The 27952-nt window shown below is 38.8% G+C and overlaps 2 protein-coding genes across 9 annotated transcripts; one reads left to right on the top strand and one right to left on the bottom strand.

Annotated features, from left to right (window-relative positions):
* Positions 1–4718, top strand: f9a (coagulation factor IXa). 2 transcript variants are annotated; one of them, XM_028009285.1, is made up of 8 exons: positions 1–142; positions 220–395; positions 472–496; positions 599–712; positions 1517–1651; positions 1728–2035; positions 2132–2255; positions 2590–4718. In XM_028009285.1, the coding sequence occupies exons 1-8, from the start codon at positions 46–48 to the stop codon at positions 3177–3179; spliced, it is 1569 nt and encodes a 522-aa protein (XP_027865086.1). In that variant the 5' UTR covers positions 1–45; the 3' UTR covers positions 3180–4718. The 2 variants fall into 2 exon arrangements, with proteins under 2 accessions (XP_027865086.1, XP_027865085.1); XM_028009284.1 differs by having other exon boundaries at positions 1728–2255.
* Positions 4404–27952, bottom strand: mcf2a (MCF.2 cell line derived transforming sequence a). Of its 7 annotated transcripts, none has more exons than XM_028009275.1 (30): positions 27474–27951; positions 21863–21931; positions 21662–21776; positions 21212–21302; positions 19585–19704; positions 19129–19245; positions 18843–18992; positions 18642–18757; positions 18438–18564; positions 17970–18089; positions 17126–17317; positions 16851–17042; positions 16599–16770; positions 15867–15943; positions 14883–14968; positions 14665–14731; positions 14441–14556; positions 13502–13571; positions 13313–13405; positions 12928–13020; positions 12671–12796; positions 12350–12571; positions 11122–11214; positions 10895–10973; positions 10416–10479; positions 8808–8908; positions 8302–8414; positions 7093–7205; positions 6855–6958; positions 4404–6767 (listed from the first exon to the last, which is right to left on the bottom strand). In XM_028009275.1, the coding sequence occupies exons 1-30, from the start codon at positions 27583–27585 to the stop codon at positions 6727–6729; spliced, it is 3351 nt and encodes a 1116-aa protein (XP_027865076.1). In that variant the 5' UTR covers positions 27586–27951; the 3' UTR covers positions 4404–6726. The 7 variants fall into 7 exon arrangements, with proteins under 7 accessions (XP_027865076.1, XP_027865077.1, XP_027865080.1 ...); XM_028009276.1 differs by having other exon boundaries at positions 18438–18552; XM_028009281.1 differs by lacking the exons at positions 4404–6767; positions 6855–6958 and adding an exon at positions 8524–8623 and having other exon boundaries at positions 7170–7205; positions 27474–27952.

Here is a 27952-nt window from a genome sequence, read left to right as displayed (position 1 = left end):
AATTGTGAGTACAAGTGTGCAAACACGGAGTTGTACTTTGGAGCCATGGCCCAAAGTGTTTCTGTTGGATTTACGCTAAAAGTTAGGATGGCACGAGTTTTTCTGTCTTTGCTACTTTTGGACTTTCACCTTGGCTCGGCAGGTATTAAATAACTTTCAAAAAAAAAATTAAAAGTGGTAATAAGAAGATCCATTCTGTGTATTGTGTTTTATATCTAGCCCCAAACAATGTGCTCCTCTCTGAGAAGACAGCCGACAGCTTCCTCAAGAGACACAAACGTGAGAACACTGGGAGGTTCGAGGAGTTTCTGCCGGGAAACCTGGAAAGAGAATGTATAGAAGAGAAATGTAACCTGGAAGAAGCCAGGGAGATATTTGAGAATGATGAAAAGACTGTGAGTATTTAATCATTGTATTTGGAACAAATTCGCATAGTTTGTGGCCGTGGTCATGACTTACTCTGTGTTTTAGATGGCATTTTGGTCAAGATATGTAGGTAAGGGATCTTTTCAATCTGATATTTTAGGTAGAAGAAAGTGCTTATTTCAGGATAACATGGATGACGAAAAGTTAAAATCCTGTGTTTGACTTTCTTCAGATGGCAATCAGTGCGCATCGAGCCCATGTCTGAACCAGGGGTCATGCAAAGACCATCTGGGCTACTACATCTGCACATGTGTGTCTGGCTTCACTGGCACAAACTGTGAGATCGGTGAGTGCATTTTTCTTTAGCTGGACTCTAGTTTTTTGGGGGGTTTTTTTACCTAAGAAAATTGTATTTTTCTCTGGCGTACAACTGAAATTTGTTTACACCATGGTATCAGTGTCAGAGAATGAAAAAACAATTTCTCTTGTTTCTAAATTGTTTCTAAATTGAATTTGTGACTCATATTGAGCAACAGTCTGGCTTTAGGTTACAGTATTGGATTGTTTGTCTTTCTCAATGTTCTGAAAACAACGACTGAATGTTTTGTGAGCTGCAGTCAAACTGAAAGTGTTTTGTTTCTTTCGCAGCATGAAAGGTAGCAAAAGAATTTTTTTTAAATTGCAAAAACAAATGTGTGATGACAGACATACAAAGTGCAGTTCGTCACAAGGCGTGTAATAAACACAGATGAGACCCAAAATGCCTTAAATAGTACAATACATGCCACATTGTACAGGTAGTGCATATCACCCTGAACACATTAGTCCATGATGAAACATGTTGGTGGTGGGATCAAGCTGTAGTGATGTGTAGGAAAGCTGGTCAAATCTGAGGTTTAGTGTTGCTAAATGAAAAGTATAAGTATAGTATAGTAAAAGTATATTATAACTTCATTATAAAATCTTATTAAAAACAAAGCTATGTTTGAAATTCCTAAAATTGTTATTTTAAAAAGTATTGATTCTTGGGAGTTTATAAAAAAATGAATGCTATACTTGTGAGACATTTTTAAAGGATTTAGCACCAGGTCTTTGAAGGCAGTGTCAAAGGAGAAGCTTAATCCCGGTTCCTTTTTTCTTGTCTACACAGTCTTACAAAAAAGATGTGACGTAAACAATGGAGACTGCAAACACTTCTGTGGCACAATAGGAAACTTTGGGGCAAAATGCTTCTGCGCGACAGGATATGAGTTGATGTCGGATGGGGTCAGCTGTGAAGCAACAGGTTTGGATTTAAACAGCTGAATATCATGAAAAAGTAGAATTGGTTCTTATTAAAACCTCTTTTCCTTCTTTACCAGTTGAATTCCCCTGTGGGAAAACTGGACTAACCGTTGTGAAGCCAGTCATAAGGTCTTTCTACAACCCTGGGCTTTCGGACCACCTGAACGCCACATCTCCAACCAACATGACTCTTACAGCAGCAGCCAGCACCACAGAGCCAGATCTGGATTCGTATGACTATGACGACTTTGGTCAGAATCAGTCTCTTAGTGACCTGCTTTTATGGGAATCCAATCACTCTGAAAACATCTCTTTGGAGCCACAAACACCTTTCAAACGTATAGTTGGTGGGAGGTCAGCCGCTCCAGGAGAGATTCCCTGGCAGGTACCGTTTAGACGCACAGATATCAGGAACATTGTGGCATCCTGCACAACATTCTGTTTCTATCCCCTAGTCTGTTCATCAGTTTCATTTTTCCAGGTTGGACTGATAGCAAAGCCCAGTGGTCAGTTATTTTGTGGGGGCTCCATCCTCTCAGAGCGTTGGGTCATCACTGCTGCTCATTGTCTGAAGGAGGCGTCCGGCTCCTTCTCAGTCAGAGTGGGTAAGAATCACAGACGACACACTGAGCTGCTATTTAAAGCTAAATATCTGCAACAATACAGCCCTTTCCATTTCCTTTTCTTCCCTGATAAATACATTTACTCAATTTTAAATCAGATTTTCTGGTGTGAGATTCTTTGCAACAATATAATTTATTTAGTGGCTTTTTTTTTTCAGGTGGGCAGAAATTGTAAAAGCCACTGTACGTGCAGAAAAAAATAATTTCTTTTTCTATTTATTGCTGTCAATTGGACTTCATATCATTTCTATTCAAGAGCACAAATGGTGGTTAATTTGTATGGAGCTTAATTCATATCAAATTTCTCTGCAAACAGGGGAACATAATACTCAAATCACGGAGGGCCGAGAGCAAGACTATGAGGTGTTGGAGAAACACGCACATCCACGCTACAACGCAACCTTAAACACGTACAACCACGACATTGCTTTGCTCTACCTCAAAGACCCTATCAGCTTCTCAGCAATGGTCCGACCGATCTGCATCGGGCCCATGGCTTTCATCGAGGCCTTAATGAAACAACCTTCCCCGGCTACGGTGAGCGGCTGGGGCCGCACTCGCTTCCTGGGGTTCACTTCCAACATTCTGCAGAAGATTGAGGTTCCCTTCATAGATCAGACTGAGTGTAAAAAAAGCAGCAACGAAAGGATCACTCCTGTCATGTTCTGCGCTGGATTCTACAATGTGGCCAAAGACGCCTGTCAGGGCGACAGCGGAGGTCCTCACGCAAAGAGCTACCGAGACACTTGGTTCCTGACGGGGATTGTGAGCTGGGGGGAGGAATGTGCAAAAGAAGGGAAGTACGGCGTGTACACCCGGGTTTCTGTTTACTACAGCTGGATAAAGTATGTGATGAGTGTAACTAAACGCAGGCTGGCTTCAGATGTGGAATACCCAGACTCATGACTGTGCATGGATGTTGATATACAGCGCAGGCCACATTTTTGGCACATCAATTAGCAAATCACCTCAAAATAAATCAATCTTTCATTACAGCAGCATAGGATCACATCAAGAAAGTGGAAGAATCCAACTTAAATTTCTTTCAAGGAGACATAAGTATGAGACGAACCAGTTTCATAACTTTGCTGTTAATACCATACTACCAAAAATTCTTTATGAAATACAAAAAGCACTTAGTCGTATCCTAAAATGTTCTTGCATTCTTTTTTATACTCTCTCTTTACATCATGTGTCTAACTTCAGTCCTCAACTTCTAATGTCCTGCATCATTTTGAATCAAATGGCTGGACTTTGAATCACAAGCAGAACTTGGTGGAACCTGACTGGTGAACATTGGTTTAATATTCTACAGTCCTCTCTTTAGATCACCTCTCAGGGTTTGTAACAGATTCTGGACTGAGACGGTCTTGGAAGAATATTGAATGCGTTTCTGGTCAATCATTTCTATTGTGTGTTTTGGAGTAAGGACTTAATAATAGCTGATGCTTCTTAAAACAGTTTGTGAGACCAATGCCATGAACTCTAAAGGGCTCCCACAGAAGAGGTCCAATGCATTACAGATCCTCCATCATACTTTTTAACGTAATTGTCATTTGCTTCACTCCACACCAGGGATCTGCTACAGACGAAGCTTTTTACAAAACTTTTAACATTTCTCTTTATTTTAAAATCTTAAAAGAAATAAAAATGTTGGTTCTTTAATAGTGGTTTTTATTAGACATTTAAAATATCTCATATTACATTTACAGCTCTAAGTGAGCCTTATTTACCTTTATAAAGGCATAACTGGTTCTTTGGAGTGTAAAAGTTGCAGATCCCTGTTCTAGAGCCATCTGGAGTGTTTGTTTCCAAAAACTCAAAAATAATCAAGTTTCCAATTAAAGTTTACATTCATAACAGTGAGAAAGGGATATTTTTTTTTCTGGCATTTATCCCAATCAACCAGTTGAGTTGGTGGCTTCAAGGTGTTTCTTTTCTACAGTTCTCTAAAGATCTATAAGGACAAAAACATGAGCAAATTTAAGAATAAATAAACTGTGATAGCTAAATATATTCTTTATATACATTATATGTATTTAAAGCAGCAAGAGCATCAAATAGGAGCCACCAGGCAACTGAAAGAAAACAAACCTTTCAAGGCCAAAGCTTCAGATACTTTCCAAACAATTTTAAAAATATCTAGGATAGATTTATTATTTACATGTTTTTCTGAAACAAGAATACAGACATATTAGTTTACATCCATTGTGTTAACAATAAAATTCAGCTACCCTAAAAACTGTTATTGCAGTGTATATGTTGATATTATTAGATTACTTTTAAAAGAACCAAAGATATTTCAAAAAAACAAAATTAAATAAAATGCCATGCATTTTTAGTATAAAAACAAATGTTCAGCGTATGTTACATGGCTCAGCAGGATTCAAGCAACTTTTTTGCCTTCTGTAGCGACATCTGTGCAAATTGTGCAGCATTTTGGATTAAAAAAGGAGCAAAAAGGGAAACCATCTTGATATTGTCACATCACTTTAACTAAATGTCTAAATAGTTATGCATAGCTTCTTTGTACATATGGAGGTGCGATTTACTTAGGGACTTAACAGATAATTCACAATATGACAGGAAAGAAAATAAATTACCATTTTAGGAGGTGCAGGGTATGTAGCAGTCACTGCCACTTTCTGGACTTGTTTCCATTTCAACTACAGCCTATTGCAGCCACTCAATTTGATGTGATAAATTGTATAAGTCTGTAATCAATATTTAATTAAGTGTTCAACACAAAGCATATAAATTTCATGTTGGCTCTAAGGGATCCCTTTTAACGGGGAAGGAAAGAGTTACTGAGCTGTAATGCTGAGAAATGATTCATTTTTCTTCTGTTGATTGAGCACAGCATCGTTTTCTCCCACCCCTCCTCCATCCTTCTTGTCTGTGCTGTGAATGACAGTCACCTCTCAGGAAAACGTCAGTAAGATGATGGCATCTTGCGCTCGGCTACCCTCCAAGGAATACGTTATCTTCAGTCTCTATCATGTTAATCAGTGTTTTACAGTATCGTCCTTCAAGTGCCAACTGCTGCCAGGGGGGTAATGTCTCCCCTGCATTTCCAGTACCTTAAACATTTAGGGATAAACAAAGAAGCACAGCAAGAATAACGGAAACACAGTGAAAGAGGTAAAGCAGCAAGCAAAGAGCACATTCAGTAGAGAGCAGGTGGATTTCTAGTTAAAGGCCAAGGATCAACAAATTGTATGGCAGGAATACCTAAAAATGTTAAAAGAATGAAAAAAATAAATTACAGTGAGCTTTTACATTGGTTTTCCAGTGGGATAAGTATTTTAAAACACACTTTTATGAAAAAAAGTAGTTTAAAACATCTGGAAGCATTTCTGCTTCGATACATTTTGCTAAGGTTTGCTAAGTCTCTAAGTTACAAACTCCCAGACAACATTTCACCCCATTTCCTCCTCATAACTTTACAAATCGGCATACGGATCTTCACCTTATGAACTCACATTCCAGCTTGAGACATCACTCTCCACTTTCCCTTTGGGTGGACATTGTGCCATGCGGTGGCACCTGCCTGTGGCATTAAACCATAGCATCATTCATCTTCAGCAACTTTTAACTGCATTTTTAATTTGTTTTTGCTTTTCTTTCATAGTTCTCAATTTGAGAGAATAATATCTATCATGAGCTACAAGCCTAAACGGTGCAATAATGATAAATGGCCTTGAACCATAACAAAGCCACCTTTTTACAGTGCCCGATGATGTTTTGTGAGGTCAGTTAGAACCAAGAAAAAGTACATACAAAGACTTTTAAAGAGCAGGAATAAAAAGGCAATAAGGCATGGCACATTTTGGCATTTAAACTCTTAACTGTACAGAAGAGTGACGACATGAGGAAAAACAAATATTTTACACAGACATGAACTGAAATTCATTAAAAGTTTTTTAAAAAAGGATGCAATTTGTAAAACAGTTTAAGGATTAAATCCTGGCTTTCATCCTTTCGAAAAAAAGTGAAAGACAAACTCTTAGAAACAACCTCAAGTATTTGCTGGGAAACACTGAGTCCACAGTTTGTGAAATGAGACACTGCTGCAGTGGCAAACTCACATGCTGACTGCATATGTTGCAGAGGAAGCGCCAGAAGAACAAGAGTTATCACCCATCAAAAAGTGGGAAAAACATGAACCAGGTCAGCTGTTGATTGTCCAGTAGGGCTTTAACTGCTCCTGTGATTGCTACAGTGATCTCTATCATCAGAAAACGTCTGTTCAGAAGGTCAAAAATAAAAACCGAGAGAGGAAATCGGCTCATTTGATTCTGTCTCTTCTTTTAAAGAACTGAAGTGTACTGAAGGAAAAAGCCTCTATGAGGAAAGGAGATATTGGCAGCCTCAGCTATGAGACAACAATGACTCAGTCTGCTCCACCTCTGCTCATCATCCAGCATGAGATTCATCCTCTGTTCTTTGTTCTCTACGGGGAGCTCAGCTTTCTCACCTTTAGGTTCCCGGGGTCTGCAAGAATAAAGCACAAGTTTTGTAAAGAAGAAATCAAAATAAAACGGTAACCATGACTCAACAAAGAAGATAACGTTTCTTTACCTCCCAGTCTGGGAGAGCGCTCGTGGCTGCTGCTTCCTATAATGAGCTGCAGGCTGGCAGCTGCTATGAAGCCCTCCTGCTGCCGACTCAGATTTTTCACAAGCCTTTCCACCACCATGATGAATGGGGGAATTGTTTTGAGAAATATGATGAATGAACATACAGTGCATTTTGCGTGGTTTCATTGTTTTTAGAGGCTTTTTAAGCCTAGTTTATTGAACAATCCAGTGAGGCTCACCAGCGCCCCCTGTTGTCTTCACATTGTAGATGGATAACATCTCCACGTTTGATGATGATGCTGCCTGGTCCGTTTTGGGGACAGTCAGCCATAGCTCTGTACTTGCCTGGAGTCTAAAACAGATTTTAAAAAAGCTAGTGACACACAAAAAACTAATTCAACAGAAAATTGTATAATTTTAAAATATACAAGAGGCACATGGTAACGGGACGTGCAGCGCAGATTCACAGTTCAGATGTTGACTGAGCTATCTAGTAAATCTGTAAATCCGGCAATTATTGAAGAGTAGCTACAAAAAAAGCTTTTGTTAAAAAAAAAAGCAATAAAGCTTTCAACTCATAGTTTGTCAAATTATTTAGTAAATAAAGAAAACATCTGGAAGTAGGTGCTGGGGTTGTCAGTTTTGAAACTGTCACTTTTTGGCCTATAAAAACATTTTGTTTGGTGAAAAAGTGAAGCACATCCCCCTGAACACATCTCCACGGTGAAATATGATTGTTGGTTTTTCCTGCAATATTTGCATCACACTTCTGCAGAGAATGACACTAAAAGTACCAGTAGAAAATGTTTAAACCTGTTGTTGAAATGATGTGGAATCTGTGTGCCTTTCACATCATTTTCCATCCCACAGAAGAAGAAAAAAGGTCTGTCCTTTTTTTGCTAAATTTTATGTTTATCTTTCAATTAAATCAGAAAAATATAGATAAAATGTTGGTTCTTAAAAGAATGACAGCAAATCTTCTAGAGTAGATATTTATCTAAAATTCTAAGTTGGCTTTTTTTCAAAGAAATATTTTGACTTTTGTGGTGATAAACAAGTTTAATTTGGCTGACCAGAGAGTGGAAATGGCACTTTAGGATGTAAAGGTTGCAGATGCCTGTACTACTGCATAACATCCTGAGCAAAGGATGTTGATATGTTAGAGTAGCCTAGCCAAAGTCCAAACCCTAATCCTACTTACAACCTGAATGAACCTAAATTGTCTTGCAACGAAGAATGGGAAAATCTCTAAATCTCCAGATGTGATACCATACATTGCTGCAAAAAGTGGTTCAAATGCACATGACTTTTAAAAATGCTTATTGTAAAAGATCTTTAAAAACCATGCATCATGCATGTGCTATATTGCATTTGTCCATCACATCAGGGGAGCAAATGTCTTTGCAAGACAATGTAAACAGGAATTTACTTTTTTTTTGTCCCCTTACCAGTTTGACCATGTTTTTCTCCTCCGTCTCAGATGGGAGGAAGGCGTCCTGATCTCCAGGCCACTCCTCCAGACCCTCGCAGATGTCTACCGAGTGATGAGCTCCGGGCCAACCTGGAGACAGACGTTCTGCTATAGCTTCTCAAAAAGCCTTTTGTGTCTGCAGTACACCATAACCAGCACCATGTAGATACTTAGTAACTATGTTGACATTAAAACTTACTGGAACATTAAAAAGAATGTAGAATCAAAAGCTAATCTCAATAGCTTTTTTCCACAAAGTCCTCGATGTACCTGGTTCTTCAGATCAAAGTACACTTGAACTGCTGAGGATGAAAAGTCAAATATTTAAATTAGTTTATGGCGGTGGGGCAAATCAGCACTGCAGCAGTGTGGAAAGTAAATATGTTGGGCATCAGCTCCCCTAAAATTGATTTCTATGATTTTGTTACTAAGTATCTACTTGATTATAAAACATGAATGTTGCAGCAGAGACATTTTACTCACTCCGACGGTTCGGCTGGTGTTTAGGGGAGTGAGACTGGGGCTCTGGGCTACTCCTCCCTGACTCAGTGTCCTCTGAGCTCACCGACGCCCTCTGCTGTTTGCTATGAATACAAACAAATAAAAAAAACACCAACAGTTTTAGATCACAGTCATGCTCAGGATAAATGTCTTCCTCAGGGGTTAGCTTTATAATAGATAATTGTCAATAACAGCTCTGTCCTCATGTTTTTCACGCAGCCACAACCAAATATGCACCAGCCAGGTTACACAGAGCCTAGACAGCCATTTGTAAGCCTCCCAGTTCAAGGCAGAAAGCAAAATTTACAGATCTTTAACAGGGGGATCCCTCAGGATTCACATGTTCACAACAGCTAAGATCTGGTCTCGATTTATAAGGATCCAAATTTAAGGAATTGATTGTCTTCTTTATTAACTACTTGGTTAATAAATGATCGATCTTCAACACTGCAAAAACAAACAAAAAAAAGCTTACCAAGTATTATTATTTAGTTTATAGTGAAAATATCTTAGTGCATTTGAAATAGGATAAAACTAACATTTCAGCAAGAAGTAGGAGCTTGTTTTAAGTTGTTAATGTCGATGAAAAAGTTTTAGTTCTACCGGCAGATTATTTAATTTACAACATCGGAAAAATGTCTTGTTATAAGTGTAATAATCTACTAATGGAACCAGCACATTTTCATCAAAGTAAGGAGTTTGGGACTTAAAGAAGCTCCTATATTTTGCTGAAAAGTTACTTTTAAGTTAGTTTTGTCTTATTAACGAATTGGAAGGATTTTGTGTTTTGCAATGAAGAACAGTCTCCCTGCCTAAATTTGGAAAGCTCTTACCTAAAAAAAACGAGCCCAATCTTGATAAAATAATACAGAAAACTAATAAAATTAAACTTAAACTCCATATTTTGCATAACATGCAAAACAGCAGTTCTAAAATCCCCCAAAATTTGGGAGTTTTTGATACAAAGCAACAAAGCCATGGAGGACCTGCCAAGACACAGATGCTGCAAGGTGGAATGAGTTATAAACCACAATGGAGGCCATAGGAAAGTAAGGGGGAGCAGAAAAGGTTTCGTAGTGCAAAAACACAGCAGCAAAGGGTTTCCTGTCCTCATGCCATGATGAGGCGAGCCAGGCAAAGTTTACCACTGAACGTTACGGCAGGTCAGTAGCGCTGGGAGCAGCGGGGCCGCGACCGGGGCCGTTGCCTGGGGCTCCGGGGACGGGGGCTCCGGTACCGCAGGCACACAAACACATCAGCTGACAGAGAGACAAAGTCCAGCCCCGGCAGACAGCCCCTGGGGGCCCCTCTGGATGGTCGCATGCCCCTGCAGGGGGGGGATTTGAAGGAGTGGGGATAGGCAACTACACAGCAGTGAACATGAACAGAGACGGGCCTTTGCCTGTTCACATAAAGTCACCATTGTAACATGAAAAAGAAATCACATTCACTGAAACTTCGATCTCATATGACAAAGCAAATAGTCTTGCATGGCGGTGCCTTTGTGTTTTGAAAATGGTTGTATATTTTTATGCTTATACAACCCACATTCACGCTCCTACCGCACTAACAGCTTCCAACGGTACTGACCTCTCAGTGAGCGAAGGAGAGAGCTGCATGTGTTCAGCCACTGGGCCATGTTGATATGCTTCATCTAGGAGAAGGAGAGGAGCAGCTGGTTGTGAGGAGACATGCACAGAGCTTTTTCTAAAAAAAGACTTCAAAGATGCTATTTCAAGAAAGAAAGAAATATGTCAGCAGAAAAATCTGTAATCTTATAATTTTGGACATTTTGTTAACATGTGTATGTGCAAAGGAAATCAATTAGTGTCTTTAAAGGCCAACTTCATTGTATTTTTAAGAAAATATGAAAAGACATCTAAAATCTGATTTTAGCAAAACCGTCAAAGTAAAAGTCTTATTCATATTTTTATATTCTTTACCTTAGTTTGGATATGCATGCTTCAATTTACGTTTACTATGCTGCTGGTACTCCTGCATATCCCCACTGTGGGACAATAAAGGATATTCTGCTCTATTCTATATTTTAATATACCACGTTGACGAACCTCTAAGCAGCTTCTGTTGGTTGGTCAAAATTCGACGAAGTTCATTGAGCCAGGTCATCTTTACCTCCACGGTGGGAGCCTGAAAGATTTAAAATTTAAAATCATTCCCATTCTATGAACAAATATATTCTGATTATTTGATGATTCTCATTATTTTGTAACATTTTGGTGCTTAAAATGCAGATGTTGCCTGAAAATCAATAATTTAATACAATCAAACCTCTTACTTGAACCACATAAACTTCCTCCCTGCCGCTGTACCAGATCTCAAACTTCTTCACATCACCTTTGACATTTTCTGTGATCCCCACAGCAGTCATCTGCCCAAAGACAGACACAAGGAGTTTTATTACGAGCAACACAAACAATGCCTCAGAATTACACCACACAGCACATCTGTCCCGTTTCAACCCAGAAACTCCTGCTCTTTCAGTCACACGGCGCTTCCTTCCCACATCCTCAATAATAAATCAAGGAGCTGTGGTTGGTGAGAATAACACACCAGATGTGACTCTCTGCACATCAACAGATTTTAAAAAAAGTGTCAAAGGAAGACATCCTGCTCTGTGACCAGGAGGGTGGCTCCATGTTGAAGACACCAAGACTGACACCACTTTGATCTGAGTTATCTGCAAACTGCTTCCTTTCATCTACGTATATATTATTAGTGAAGGGAAATGAATGTATTTTGGAGGATTTTATGAGAGAGCCAGACACAATGGTGTAAAAGTGTAAAATATAAAGAAAATAATCCATAGATTTATGATTCTTCATAAAACAACATCTGAAACATGTGGCAGTCTATGTTCTAAACAGGTTTAAAAATCTAGAAAGACAACATCCAGAAGTTCCACCAGGATTGACCTGTATATGGGAGGACTACACATTTAATTAATTTAATTTAATAATTTTACGCATTAATTTTGTGAATTCCCTTGGATGCACTAAATGTTAGCTAGTTATTTAAGTACCATACATTAAGGCTCTCTGTCTTCAACACTTCTCATTGATCTGCATTCAGCCCCTTTACTCTGATCCACCTAAATAAAATACAGCCATCTGCCTTTAGCTTTAACTTAATTGCTTAATGCATATCTATGGTTTCTTTTCATAAAAATGTTTCTTACACTTTACAATTATGGGCTACTTTGTGTTAAATCCCACAAAATCCACAATTAAATACAATGAAGTTTGTTTTTGTAACAAGACAAATTGAAGAGGTGTGAACACAAGGCGTTGCATCGTCCATGAATTACTAGATTATGATGGAGGAGAGTTTTAGAAAATAACAGTATTCAGAGGTTAAATGTGTTTGGCTTCTCCTTTTAATAATTCCCTCATGATTGTGATGATTGATGGGAACAAATAAATGCTCTGTCATCATCTCCTTGTCCATGACTGGTGAATCACAGCCAAGTACTTCAATCCAAAGCAGCCTGCAGTGCACAGACCAACCTTGAGACAGTGCTTGAAGCTGTAGGAAGGCGTCTTCTCGCTGCCGTCTCCATGATCCTCTCTGCGTTTACACAAAAGCAGAGCCCTCTCATACAAGAAGAAGTGTCTCTGCATTGGTTTGAAGCGAGCCAACTCCTTCATGCGTGTGGAGCCTCTCTTGTGGCTGATCCACACGCTGAAAGAGCCCTGCATCAGCACACGGCCCAGCTCGCAGATTTCCCCCTGAAGTGGAGAAGAAAGGACTTCAGGTTTTTGTAAATAATACTGAGAATTAAATACAAGATAGGAATTAAGACAAGAGAAGAAAAATAATATTTTAACCTCGTATCCTGTAATGGCAATCTGATGCATGGAGTCGTTGACTGATTTGAGCAGATCCAGCATGGCTGTCAGCGCCCCCTGCAGTTCAGAAGTGCCTTCACAATCTGGACTGTACTTCAGCAGCTCCTGAGAATATAAACATGCAAACATATTGGAAAAGATGCACATAAAAAAACATAAAACACACATAAAATATTAAAACTAAGATATTTTAATTAAATTGGAATTGGAAATTGTATGTTTAATGAATTTCCAACCTTGAGCAGCAGCTGGTATTTTGTGAGGCGCTGGACCGGTTTGAGCAAGTAGGAATCCAGGCCCAGTTTGTGCTCCAGCTTCTTCTGACACTCCTTCATGTGGGAGATAAACATGATGATCAGATGCAGCTCTGGTTTTTACTTACTGAGTTAATCACATTTATTGAAATCACATTTATTTAAATTATTAGCATTTGTTAAACACACACTGTGCAACGACTACTCAAATATTTTCTGAAATATTTCTTTGATATTCCTTTTTTTTTTACTATTACCGTATTTGTTTTCATTTATACAGACATTCTTATAGTAATTTTTAAATATTTAAAGTTTCCCCAGACAACATTAGGACAGTTGAAAGAGTAATTACAACTGAAAAACCTACCTGAAAAAAGGCACAGTCTGAGAATTGTCTCCATAGCGCTTCAGAACGTGGCTTATTCTGACAGTACATCTCATACATCTGGAAGCTTTCTTTCTGAAGTTTGAGAAAAAATACATTTTTAAATAAAAAAGGAAAAAAATTCCCAAAAATAATAATGCAATTTTTTTAAATAAATATTTATAATCTCACTCGCTGGAGAAAACAAGCTCCAACAGTTTCAGGAGCCTCCAGACATCCTTCAAGGTCTTGTAAGAAAACGCTAAATTATCAGAAAGATAAAAAAAGGAGCACATTTATTCTCAAGACAAAGCAAGTGAAACAAATATGAATTATATCCTGTAACTCCGCTTTCAGACATAGAATAATACCAGAAATTGATAAATCTCCACTCCACCAATATCAGTCATAAATGAACCTCTTGGATACTTTAGTCAGTATGAAGCTTGAACAGTAAATTGTCGTCTTGTTAATGTTAATTTAATTCTGCTGATTTTAAAGTGTAATTTTACTTAATTTGTATATTTTTTCCTATTGTATTTACTTTATTTATTAATAAGTATTTTTTAACACTCTGGCCCAGGGTGTATTGTTTTGTATGTGTTATATTTCTAACAGATACATGATTTAACCAATATTCAACAGAAGATTAAAGATCAGAAACTCTGAAACAACAACTTCAAATAGATATTGTACGTATTGATCTTTTATTGTGTTTTTCTTTTTTTTGGCCGCGATGACAAAAGTCAATAACTGATGCAGAAAATTATTTTGATAAGTTTCAAAATTTTAACTAATATTCCAAGTCAGATGGTAGCCCTAAGCAAAATTACTCCTAATAAAACTAGAAAGTAAGATTGAAGTGAAATTAAAATTCCATTTACAAAAAAGTTTGTTGTTTTTCACTGGAACTGACAAGTATGAACAATTTAGTTATAATAGGTTTGATATTTGTATTTTTATATTTATCTATTTAATTAAGACATGAAGCTTTACAAAATGTGCAGTAGGGTCTTAAAACCTTGCTGAATCATTTTGTAATGTAACATAGTTCAGATGTTCAGTAAGCCTGTGACTTTCCAACAACAGCACCAGTGTTACTCTGCTTTGGGACTCGTTAATAAAACACACCTGCTGTGAAAGTTGTAGATCTCAGGCATGTTTCCAAAGAGAATGTCCTTCTTACTGCGTAGTATTGGCGGAAGAAGCCCCAACAGAGCTGGGTTATCCATTTCAGCTCTGTAACCCTGCAATTTTTAAGAACAGCAAAGTGTGTTCAGGGAACAAATATAGGTGACAAAAACAAATATCATGAGGTAAAATCCAACTATGAGCCTCTTTGAACTGATTCCTACCAGCAGCACTGACAGCAGCTCCTCCACATAGATTCTCTCAGTCTCTATAAGTTCCCTCATTACATGTCTGAGACACAAACAAACGCAGGAAGACAGAGAAAGACAGCCAGATGGCATCGTTAGCACAAAGCAAAGAGAATCACAGACTAAACATCAAAAGCAGTGCTGAGGACAGACAGACAGACAGACAGATGGATGGAAGGATTTCTCCTTCTTACCGCTTTAAGAAATCCGGGCTGTCGTCTCCATCCAGACTGTACGCGACGCAGCTCCGACTCTCCTGGTAGTCATGAATCACCTCGATCTGAAAAGACCGGAGAAAGGTCAGCACTGAATTTGCTGTCTGATATTAAAGGGATAGCTGGACTTTTGGAGTGAGGTTCAAACGTTACAGGCAGTTAACATCATTCTTGCAGTGGAATCTTTTTTAGTATAAATTCAGATTAGTTGGAGCAGGAGGCTAAAACTAATTGTTAGTCTGCAAGGGATCAAAAAGATCTTCAAATAAAACAACTTTAATCTCAGCAGTGTCACAGTGGTTTGACTTCCAATCCTTTAAACTGTTGTCTCATTTCCACTGGCAAGTTTTTTTTTGTTTTTTTTATGAGAACAAACATTTGTGGCTTTTACTTGCACATCGTCTCACCAGCTTCTGTCAATAACTACCATATGTTAATTTAAACCAGAAAACCCTGCTGATATGCCAAGGAGGGAAATCAAATAGCTGAATTACCTCCTTATCATGTCAGCATGTTCTGCAAAGGCCTACTCTCATCATTCAGGTGTTTTGGAGCAGGAATGCAACTAAAATGTGCAGGACAATGGGACTCGAGGACTGGAGTTGAAAATCCCTGTCTAAAAATAATGTAAAATGCCATTTAGATGAATTGCTGTCATATTTTTGAGTTTGAAGTTGTTTTAATTCAGTAAAAGTCCACTTTAAGCCAAGGCCCCTGTTGGACTAGATTTGGCTTCAGCCTCTGGGCCTGGATTTAATCTGAATTTAACATAAATGAAGATAACAGGAGATCTTATCTACTGCAGGTAAGGCATTAACTGTTAATACCCTTTAACAAAATCTCACCTCACAACTCCTGAACTATCCTTTTAAGGAAAATATCACAAGGACTAATCATTAGATTAAATTGACATTTAATATACAATTAAGCAGGAGTAAAAATGAAGAAACAAAGTTTTCTCACTTTTCTGGGATTTGGACTTTTCCGGGATGATTTCTTGCCAGGAAGTGAAATGTCAAATGTGAACTTCAAGCCATCACCTGTAAAACCCACAATGATGACTCATTAGTTTAATAACTGTGTTAATAGGAGTCAAACTGAGAACCTATTTAAAACCCCAAGTCCAGAACATAAGACAATAAGTGTGAATGCAGCGGACTCAAATGGATTCCCGAGCTGGTAAAAAAGAAAGAGATCAACAGTACATCTTCCCCAAAAATGAAAATATCTGAAGATGTTCTTGCAATAAAAGGTAATTGCTAACTTTTGGCTCTACTGTATGTTTGTTTTGTTCAGCCTCTCTAGAGGCACAGGATGAGACAAAAAGTTATTTAAGTACATGAACAATTAAAGGTAGCATGGAAGCTATTGAGCAGTCACTTGTTTCCCTCTGGACTGACTGATGACAACATCTGTCCTTTTTCTAGCTCATTTTGTAGGGGTGGCAGTGCAAACCCCCAAGGCCATTCAGGCAGACCGTGGAGAGGACCTGTGATGTGATAATCTAACCATGGGAGAAAAACTGCTGTCACTGTGATAGGAGTTGGATTGGACACTATGTCGAATCTAAGAAAACATCAAGGAGGTTACAAGAGTCACATGCACAAGTTGCCAGTCTGCCAGTCTGCCAGTGAGGATCAGTTTTATGTTATGTCTCTGTGTGTTTTCTAGTAAAACCTGGTCTAATTTGAATACCGTGTTTAGGGGAGAAGAGCGGTGACTTGGAGCGAGGTTGGTTCTCGGGTCTGGGGGCCACCAGCTGGATTGGTCGCACATGTTTGTCAGCCAGCTTCCTTAAAGAAGCTTGTCGGTTCTGGATCATCTGCTGTACTGCTGCATGCTTTTCAAAAACATTCCCAATCTGAGTCTGACAAGGAGACAAAAGAAAGCAAAGCTGAAGAGGAGAAAATGGTGATTAGGCTTTTTAGATAATGACTTGTAGCTAACCTGTAGCTGAGGCGTGATGACAGCCTCATATTCAATAGCCAGAATATCATGACCTGAGCTCAACAGAGACGGCGCCCCCTCCAGGAACTTCTCAATTTCCCTGAGAGACATCTGGGCGCCTTCCTTGGACTGGGATTTGTCTACTAATTGGTTTGCTAACAAATACGCTCCATCATCACACCAAGTCTGGGCCTGGAGGCAGAGAGCAGAAAGATGCTTTGCAATTTCTGCACGTCTTTATATGTTTAAAAAGTAAAAGGTGTGTTTTTTAATACCTGCCCGAGACAAAGCAGCAGTTGGTGTGTTTGCATCAGAAAAGAGTGCTTGGACTTCAGCGCAGCAGAGAGTGTGTCACAGTGGTGGCGGAGCTCATTGCAGCGCTGCATGATGAGTCCCATGGCGTAATGGTGACCCGCCGACAGCTGGTGTCCGTGGAGGATGATGATCTGGGCTCGAGACATCACTTCCTGGTAGAGGCAAAAGGAAAATATATATTTTATCCAGATTTTATTTCATAGACCAAATGAAAGTGGTGCAAAAAGTTCTTTTACATATAGAAATCTGAAGAGTGTGACGTGTTTGCATTCGACCTCCTTTTCTCTGAAACTCCAAAGTAAAATGCGGTCCAATCAAATACCAACTTTGTAGACGACACAAAGCAAATTTCCATGTGTAGGAAGTTAAACTGAACATCAAATTACGCTATCTGTGACGGCAGCATCATGATGTGGAGAACATGACGAATAAAGAGCACAGCAGACAGGGAAAGTGGAAAAGTGTGGAAAAGTCTATCAAATAATATTCTAAGCTTTGGACATTTCACCAAGTGAAGATTATGAAACAACTGCAAATTCACCAGGAAATGCAGCTTCACCTAACCTTACAGGCCAAATAAGAAAATAAATTCAGCCCCTTTTTAAGAACAAATGTTCTTAATTTAATCCTAAAACTAGATAACTTATAGAATCAAGTCAAGTAAAAATGCAGTACTTGATGATATGACATATTAAGATATAAAATCAAAATAATCTGTATTTGTTTGGTGAAAAAGACACATTAAATACATGGAATAAGAAACTGGAAATCAGACTTTAACATTGTAACTGGAGAAATACTGACCTGTGCATTAGCTTCCAGGTCGTTGAGTCTTTTCAGAAGCTGCTCTGTTTGAGCCAGAGTGTTCACATTTATGGACAATTCTCTCTCCTGATGCATGAGGTGTTCAAGACACAATTCCATCTATACAAACAGATAAATCAGACATGCAAACATTAAACATTAGTGTTAAAACCTTGGTTTTAACATGTATCTTAAAGCACGTCTGCTACTACTGCCTGCTTAAAACTTCAGAAATGACTGGTACAGAAAAAAATATATATATTTCTGTCTTTCTGTTTGTAAGACATTTGGCCAATTTCTGGTTTGCAAAGACCTAAAGACCTGCAATAAAAGTCAACTTAAGATATAATTTCCCTTTTTTATTGTTTTGCATACTTCACAGAATTAGGGGTTTATTGCATATTTTTATCAAATGTACACAGATTTCCCTCTAGTGCTCTAACAGTGAAAATGACGTAACAACATCACCTCCTGAAAGCTTTGCTCATATCTGAGCAGCTGAAGGTACTGATGCAGTTTCAGATGATGCTTCTCAAAGAAGCCGTCAAAAGCCGACTCCATGTCTCTGAGCTGTGCAAGAAGCCTAAAAGAGGAACTGTCAGTCCATTGTAGCAGAGGTGTAGTGAATAAACATATTATATGGATGCAGGGAACATTAAAGACACCATTTACCTCTGTACTGTCTCCCAGTCCAGCTTCACATCCCACTGGGAATCATCATCCTTCCCAGTTGTTTCCAAGTTGGACAGAAGATGGCGACCCTCCTTTGAAACAGACCTTATTGCATCCTTCCAAAGACCAATTTACATTAAAAAATGCAGGTCGAGATCAGATTTGGTAATGTAAGTAAATGCACCTTGCATGCAGCCTTACCTTGAGCTTTTTGTACTTTTCAGTGTGTGTCTCTAGAAGTTGCTCGATGGCTTTCCCCTCATCCGGCAGCTCTGCCTCTGCCAGCTCGGTGCCAAAGCCCTGCAGCATCTGAGCGATGTCTTTCACCGTCACGGCAAAACTTTCAATAGCCTGTAGTGAAAAGCAAACAAAAAGTATGTTAAATTCTCGAAGACTTTCTTAGACAAAAAATCCTGTGATGACTTAATAAAACTGTTAATAGTTATAATTTAATGTTGGCCTCAAGCTTGTTAGTGAATCCTTTTACCGTCCGTAAAACAATCCAGTCACTGTGACAGTAGTCCAAAGTGCCTCCAAACTCTGATGTCAGCTGGTTTTCATCAATGTAGCGCAGCAGGTCTGTGACAGAACTCAGCATCACCACCTAAACATTAAGACAAACCTCAGAGCTCACAAAAAGACCTGCTTTCACGCGACTTTTTAAGTCTTCAGTTATTCAAAAACATTGTTATGGTCAAAAATTTGAATTATGCCCCGTTTATCCACTACGATGGATAATATGAAACATTTTTTCACTTTGAACCACCAAAAGTCTGGCAAATATCCCAAGACAGCATGGTATAGCATGATAAAAACAAATATTGAAACTGAAATTTGTTTACCAGAAAACATTTGACTTATGGAGCTCCGGTTTGTAACAATAATGAGGTGTACCTTGTCATGAAGTGAGACAAATTTGGTAACTGAAGAGTAGCTGCCTTACTGGCATCTTGAGCATGAAGTCATCCTGGCTGAAGCGGAAACCAATATCTGTTACAGTACGGTGGAAGAAGCTGGTGGGTCGGAGCACCAAGACCAGGTGGAGGTTCCCAGGAAAGGAGGCCTTGATGAGAGAAAAGAAGAACCAAATATAATCACACAGTTTTGCCTTTGGTGGACATCATGTTACCAATAACCAAACTCATTGTTCTTTTCATGAATGCAATACTCCTGATATTCTCATCGACTTTCTCAGATGTAGTCTCAGATGCACTGTACTCCATTGTGCACTTTTGTTTTTACTTTTGTTTTTACTGCAATGTATGAGACTTTGTTGCTTAGGCAGTTGCATTTGATCTGGATTTAAAGTTCAGTTCCCACCTTTTTTTTAAACACCATTTCAACCCTCGGTTGGTTGAGGTCATTGCTTGACCCCCAGATGGCATTCAGACACAATGAGGTCTAATGAAGACAGCAGCACAGTATACTGAACCTATAGAAAATTGAGTGAGCCTAAAGAAAATTCAAGGTTTTTTTAAGCTAACTCATGCAGCAACATTTGAACGTGTGGCCATTACGCAACGCTTTATCTTTGTTTTAGCAGGTTGCAACTTCTTAGATTCCTTTAGCCTGACGCATTTTTATCTTCTTATTTGGAGATAAAAATGTAATCTATCACCGGGTTTGTGCAGGACGTGCAGACAGCCGGCTGCATGACTAAGCAGAAGATCCCTCTGCACCGCAGTGCTACAGTCTGCGCCGCTGCAGCATACACCCTGCCCGTCTAAAAACTTAACCCCAAACTCTTAACACCTAGAACCAGAATACAGAAGGCGCTCGTTACCGGGCTCCTCCGGATCTTTGGCATCCCTCGGTGAAAAAAGCAATCGGTCATGGTGTCGGAAGCCATCTCTAGACAATATAATTTCCCGGTTAACCGCGGGAAATTCGGTGCCAAGGTAAGATGTGCGGCTCCTTTTCTTGACCGCCTGGCAACAGCCGGAGCTCTGCTGCCGCCCTGTGCTTCTGCGATGGAGGGCGGCAGCGCATCTCTGCAACATTTCCTCCGCCCGCCCGGCTTCCTCCTCATCCTTTCTCCCCGCCTGAGCTTCCCGCGTCATCGCACAGTTTTTGCTTATTCATGCGTTTGCAGCGATACGCAAAGGGGACTCTCCCAACAGACGGCATGAACAGGATCCCCATGAAAACAATGCTTCGCCCAAATCAAGCAATTTTAACATTAATATGCAGTAAAATGAGAGGAGGAAAACTTGACCTGACAAAGATCTGCGTCAGGACCATGGATAGCAACTCCTCAATACAGGGTTCGGTTTAAATTCAAACTTTTTCCAGACTCACATTTTCCTGGGTTCATTTTAAAAAAAAAATAATACACCACTGCACAGTGAATTTCTATCAAATATTGAACCTGTTAAAGCAGACAACAAGAGAAAGACACAGCGTGAAAGAAGAAGAGAAGGAAGGAAAGAATCGAAAGAAAGGACGAAACAAACAAAAACGAAGAAAGGAAAAGAGCGAAAGAAACAAATTAACAAAAACGAAGAAAGGAAAACAGAGAAAGAAACAAATAAACAAACAAAGAGAAAGAGTGAAAGAAAGAGAGAACTTACTGCTATCCTGGCTAGAGCGGTTTTGATAGAGGCCCATGTATCCAGTCTTCGGTCTAAAATTATGATAAATTTCACTCCTGGTTGTCTTGTTCTACAAACAAAAATATGCACCCTTGTTATTAGTTTCAGTTATTACATTTATGGCTTATTATAGAAACAAAAACATGAATTCAAATAATACTATTTTATGTAATATCATATTAAGTGTTCTTCATCTAAATGGATTACAGTCTTTGAATAGAACATTTGAGAGGATAATAAGCCTCTGACCTTACAGTCTTCCCTAATCTCCACAGAGACGAGGTTATGACAAAAAGGGCATCAATAGGACATTTGACTCTGAGCTACAGATCAGCAGCGCCTGCTGTGCTCAGAATACAAGGATTTGGTGCAGTGCAGAAAGAGGGAGAGAGTCAGGGAGGAAGAGCAGCTAAACGATGGAGGACGCACCGAGGGATGAGGGTGAGGTAGGTAAAGACTTTGGCTAAAGCTTCCTCTGGAATGTCACTGAACGCTGAGCATTCTGGGAGGGTGATGATGACGCTCGAGTCTTCCCCGCGCCCTCCTGGAGAAAAACAAAAGCATGAGCATCACTTTTTATAACACATACAATATGTGGCACAGGTAACTGAATCACGAAGAAGAACTTACCTGACAGATATGCAACTTGTTTCTCTATATATCCTCCCACTTCCTTCAGGCTCAAAGGGACAGTCACCTCTACAGCATGACACAAGTAGAGAGAGACTTGAGATGCACCACAGTGATACTAACTGGGAATATTTATGAATTAATTTAAGTGTTCCTTAAGCCACTCAGTATTTAATTAAATAAAAAATTTTAAACCAACACAATTTTTTTTATATACTTTACTTCCAATGAGTCAGAGCTCTTGCAATTTTTCAAAGTGGTTTTGAATTATTGCTCCTGAAAGATTTCTCACAATAAATTTTGTTGGCTTCTCTTTGACTCATTTTTTGTCTGTTCTCCAGAGCCAAGTTTCCAGAAAACCAAACCTTGTTGATGCTAAAAATGCAGCTTCAATTCCCATCTTTAAAGCTTCACAGTTCCAGTGATGAAATGGAAATGCATGTCTTTTTGACATTTTGCCAGTCAGTCAAGGTTAAACTTGGTGAATAAAACTGATTCTAATTCAGATTACTATTTCTCAAAAACACAAGTGCTGCCCACTGAAACGTCCCCACTGAAAATATAATATAAATACTTTGTTTATACAGGATATGATGTTTAAATCAGTCTCATTTGTTCTCATGAAGTCATGTGCACTTGGAACTGCAAGATATTTTATTTACTTTTAAGAGTTTCTCTAAACTACAACTTCAAGAGGGCAAATAATGTAACAAAAATCCTAGTAGCACATCTGACAACTGAATGCTAAAACTGAATCAAGGACTGATTTCTCAGGATCTGACATTAAAGGTGTGCACATTTATCTAACCTCATATATTTTTACTTCACCCCCATAAATGTGTTTTTCAGTTTAATTATGCAGAATGTATATCACTCTGAAGGCAGAAAAAGTTGATAAATTGTTTAACATGACGTCAGTTTCTTTACATCACAATTACCAGGGTTGTGTACACATTTAAGATCTCCAGTCCCTGCCGGCATTAAGAGAATTTATTCATTGTACAGCAACATATTCTAGGATAAAGCAGCATTTATTTGGCCATCTTAATTCAGTTGATGTTCCTCTCAGTACTGGAAAGATAGTCATTGTAGTTTATACCAGGCTATTGTCTGCACACTGCAGTGCTCAGTCTGATAGAGAGCAGATGCACAATATTGTCATGTCACTGTTAGCAAAGGTTAAAGTTGCACTTCCAGCTCTTCTAATGCAGATCCTGGTTGATCCTCAAAATAAAGAGAAATGCAGCAAAGACTGCATTACACAGTATGGATGTATTGGTTTATTTGAGTCTTATAAAATATTGCCTTCATCTGCAGCAGATCAGAACACAACGATTCTCTCAAATTTCATCATTTCCTCATAAAAAATTAATCAGTGCAGAGGAGCAGAAATAGGCGAAAAAAGATGAGAGAAGGCTGGAGAGCGATTATAGGAGCAAACTAGGTGTAATTTTCCATGAGGCAACTGCAGTAATCCTGTGCAAGTAATAAGCTCCACTAGTAGCTGCTGAATATTTCATGTGTGTCAGTAACAGAGAGAAGCTGAGCAAAGACAGACCAAAGCAGCAGAACTGGATGCTGTGCAGAGACACACATCCAAGATAAAGTTACTGTCACACTTGAGCTGTGTGATCATTCATATCCAACCCTGGAAGACAACAGCAGAATGGGGAAAGATTTTAAACAGACATAAATGTTAAAGATTATTATTAATTCAATCTATGCTGTAGGGTGATATCTAACACCACAGGAAGTGCAGGGTTAAGTTTTTGCATAAACTGGAATGGATAAATAGAAACTTTGTAAGCACATTTTCCTGACCTTAAGAGGGAAGTCAGTCTAATTAAGTCAGCCTAAAAAATGCAGAGCTCCAGTGTCTATCAAATGAAGGAAGCTCTATGCAGCAAACCGCAGTGCTGTTAATAAACTTTGTAGTTTTTTTGGAAACGCCACACTCGCTCTTGACCCTGAAATACTAGCAGCTCCTTTAATGATTGATTGCTTCGTGCTACTTCAGCGATCTTGCATGCTTTCGCTATAGCAACCTATCTATGTAGTGTGCCTTTCATAATGCTTATTCAAAAGTATTCATAATACTTTTTCACATTTTGTCATGTTACAAGAACAAAATATTTTTGCATATTTCATGCCACCGATAAATTGAAAGTAGTGCATATTAGCAAAAAGGAAAAAAAAGCATTGTTTACTTTCTTTAACAATAGAAATCTGGGATGTGATTTCCGCTGCATAGCTCCAATTTTTCCCCTTTACTCAGACAACCCTAAATAAAATAAAGCATGACCAGTTCAGATGAGAGGAGCAATCAGAGGTCATATGGTAACCACCAGTAAGTAGAGTAATAATCCTTAAGCTAGGGCAGAACAATATGGCTGAAAAACATACAATAGCATTTCATATCAGTTCATATCAATAATTATTTATTTGTTTTAAATATCTGACATAATACCAAACTGGTGGTGTGACCGTTCCAGTTTTATCCACAGCTTTCCATCTCATTGTATTTCATTTTTAAGCAGCTATGAAGCATGGTGGCAAAACCCTACACTGTTGCTACACCAGGTTAACAGGTTGTTGCTAGGTAACCAAACAGGAAGTATAGAATAGAATAGAATAGAATAGAAGTACTTTATTCATCCCAGCAGGGAAATTACTTCGCAGTTGCAGCATAGAGACAAGACACAATAACAACTACCACTGAGTAGTAGTTGTTGATAAAATAAAAAATAAAATATAAAATGCTATTAATATAAAAGGCAATTTAGAGCAGTGAATTAATTGATGCCACAAACCTTCTTAGCTGGCCATTACAGGTTTAGCGGCTGAAGTCTTTCATGTGCCTACATCAACCAGAATGCTGCGTAGTTCAGTGAAATGATTGAATATTCTATCAGGTGTATTATCTATTGGTAATGTGTGTATTGTGGTCTACTGTATATTGCTACTGATATATGGTCCAGCCCTACTGTAAGCTGTACTAATCACAATTACTTGAAAGAAAGGTTTTCACTATAAATCTTTATAATGTACAACTTTCACTTTCTGAAATGAGTGATTAAAAGTATTGAACTTTTTGGGGATATTCAGATTTTTTAAGCTGCACTTGTATGCATGTCTTTGTGTATTAAAAAATTAAAAGAATATCAAAACTTTTCCGTTTTATTAAAAACAAACCTTTTTTCACACTGGAAATGTTTGAACATGACCTCTTTAGCCGGCATGCAGCATGCTGTAGGACACAGTGTCCAAAGCTCTGCTTGCTCTTCTGTTCGTACATAGATAGAAAAAAGAAAATGTGAATGGAAACAGTGATTTACTTCAGACCAATCCCTTCAGTGTGCTTACAAAGCTAAGGGCAGGAAGCTTATCTCTGTTGTCCAAACAATGATAACCATCTACATTTACTTCATCACATGCTGCACCTGTAACAAGCACTCTACATTATATAACTCCACTTTTAACATATATTTAAAAATTAAGTAAAATCATAAGTGAAGAAAATAAGAGAGAGCGACCATTTTCATTTTGTGTGCTCCTGTTTCCAGACATTGGAAAAGAAGATCCAGTGTAATGAAGAGGGTCTGGTTGAATGTAGAGAGCACAAACCCATAAATGCTGCATCTGCTCTGATTTCACAGACACCAAAAAAGCAGAACCTCTTAATCCATGGCAGGCTAAGAAGCACACTCTCACACACAAACACTTTCATAAAACGCTGAGGCCGAGCCTCATACTGATTTTAGGTCATGAGGTTTTTGCTAAATTAAGCTTTAAATGCTTAAGGGATTAGATTGGTTGGTGGCAGGATTCTGGTAGGAACCAGAGTGGAGGAAAAAAAAACACATCCACTGGGATACATGAAAGCTAGATTGGTTTTAGATCAGAAAAGCCAGAAGAAGAAACTGTACAGAACAGCAAATGAAGTGGAGACGATGCTTTAAATGTTCTCTTTTATGGTCCTGCATCCAATAAAACAGTGGTCTCAAACTTGAACTTTTAGATGTGGGCCCTCTCCAACATGCTTGAATTAAATAATAAAACTGCTTACTAGCATCTACTGAGGTCTAAATGAGCTAACATATGAGCCAGGTGTGCTTAAGCAGAAAGACATCAAACAGTTCAGGACTGGAGTTTGAAACCACTGCAGTAAAATAATGTTCCTGCAGTTTTTAAGGATATTGTCTCTATAGTAGTGTAATTTAAGTAGTTCTTAGAGCAATGCCTGCATTATTACAAGCAGTGTGTTCCATCAACTGTAAATGGATTTTCCTGAAATGCATTTTGCTCTTGTGTTTTCTAATTTTTGATTTCCAGCAAACCAAGTCAGAGCCATTATCCACAAATGGAGAAAACATGGAACAGGAACCTTCCAAGAAATGGCCAGCTGACTAAAACTAATAGAAGAAAGTGTTGACGACTCATCCATGAAGCCACAAAGAACCTAGAAAAATGTTTAAAACATTCAAGGCAAATGAGGCTTGCAGCAACATCAACATTAATGATGTATCAAAAGATACTGAGCAAAAATGGGAAAAGTTTCAAGGTGCTGCTAACTAAAAATAAAACAAAACCCTGTCTCAAGAAAAAATATCTTTGTGATCACCAAGACTGTTAGGAAGATGTTCAGTGCATTGATGAGAAAACTAACATGATTTTAGAACCAGGGGATAACATGACAGTCAAACATTGATGTTAATGTGTTTGGCATAATTTGTTGCTTCTTAACCAGGAAGACTTGCTTTAACCAATTTAATCTTAAATTATCCTCTCAACAAAAAAATCCTTCAGTAAAATGCCCACTTAGGTTAATCAGCAAGTCAATTAATCTCGATTGAGATTGTTGCCAATAAAAAAACAATTAATTGATTTCAGGAGGAGGTTAATTCTAAGGCAGATTTTGGTTTGGATAGCTTATTTTGCCAGAGTAAAGACTGTATCATGTATTCACTCTATTTACCTTTGATAGTCCAAATTTGTTTGATGATTTGTGACAATGTGAAACTGTTCTACACACACTCTGTAAGAAGATTAGGGTGAATAATGAGTGGAAAATGTTAGAGTATTATTCTCAGAAAGCCATTTTCAAATCCAGGCCAGATTCAACAAGCAGAAAATCTCAAAAAGTGAATCAGCCAACATGCACTTTTTCAGTATATCCTTCATTTTTCAATGTAAATCTCAACAGTCTTGTGCCCCAACAATAAATATCAACTTGGTCATACCTACTTTTATGAATATTTGATGAAAACTACAGGGCACATTAATCTCTGCAACAGTGATCTACAATACATTGATTCCGGCTACAAATCTTTCCTATAGATTGAAAATGCATCCATCTGGGGTGGCTGAAAATAGCTCACATAATCCCTGCGCTGGTCCACCGCTGAAGCAAAGCTACAGGAACTAGTACATCAATAATAGTGAAGCTGCACATCTCCAGTTACCGTCTGTCGGAACTTGGGGTTAAAGTAAGCGGAGATGTGTTGCAGTGCATCTCTTTTTGTTAAATTGTGAAGAAGAGGATGAAATTCATAAAGGATTGTACTGAAAAGCATGATATAATTCATAAGGTCTGTCAGCATCGATAACTTACGCTGCAGGGTGCTCTCCAGCTGGGAGCCAGCCTGCAGAAGGCAGCGGTAGCACTCCATCTCTGCAGACTCTTTGGCCAGGTCCCTCTCCTCCTGCAGCGAGGCTGGGCCCATTCCCTCTGCTTCTGTCACAGAATCAGGCTGGGACAACCGCTTTCTCAATCGTCTTCTTGCTGGTCCGGCCTTCCATAATACAAGTTTACCGACACCTTTACGTGCTACAACAAGAAATCCATGAAGTTTCCTAAAGGGTTGTCGACCTTGAAGCTGCAGAGAGCGCCTCCACACCAAAACACACGACTACATCACAAACACACAGCAGCAGCAGTTTGTTGACCCATCGCAGCCCCAACTGGGTGTGATGTCTTGTTCTCCTCTGGTTGATACACACCAGTCGACAGTGTGTCCTGCTCTCAGCAGCAGTTAGCTGCTTCAAAACAGAGCTCCATCTGGCCACGGCTGCCTGTCCCTTCCCCTCCCC

The sequence above is a fragment of the Xiphophorus couchianus genome, chromosome 23 (assembly GCF_001444195.1).
Source record: "Xiphophorus couchianus chromosome 23, X_couchianus-1.0, whole genome shotgun sequence".
In the NCBI taxonomy this organism is placed as follows: Eukaryota; Metazoa; Chordata; class Actinopteri; order Cyprinodontiformes; family Poeciliidae; genus Xiphophorus; species Xiphophorus couchianus.
This window is presented reverse-complemented; position numbering and strand designations above follow the sequence as displayed.

Bases quoted from the DNA above. Each gene is read 5' to 3' on its own strand.
- f9a (XM_028009284.1), top strand. From the start codon at position 46: ATGGCCCAAAGTGTTTCTGTTGGATTTACGCTAAAAGTTAGGATGGCA. The intron at 396-471 runs GTGAGTATTTAA...TCTGTGTTTTAG, and splicing joins TTGAGAATGATGAAAAGACT to ATGGCATTTTGGTCAAGATA. The intron at 713-1,516 runs GTGAGTGCATTT...TTGTCTACACAG, and splicing joins TGGCACAAACTGTGAGATCG to TCTTACAAAAAAGATGTGAC.
- mcf2a (XM_028009275.1), bottom strand. From the start codon at position 27,585: ATGGGCCCAGCCTCGCTGCAGGAGGAGAGGGACCTGGCCAAAGAGTCT. The intron at 21,303-21,661 runs GTGCGTCCTCCA...TTTTGTTTGTAG, and splicing joins TACCTCACCCTCATCCCTCG to AACAAGACAACCAGGAGTGA. The intron at 7,206-8,301 runs GTAAGGGGACAA...AATCTGTTTTAG, and splicing joins AGAAAAACATGGTCAAACTG to ACTCCAGGCAAGTACAGAGC.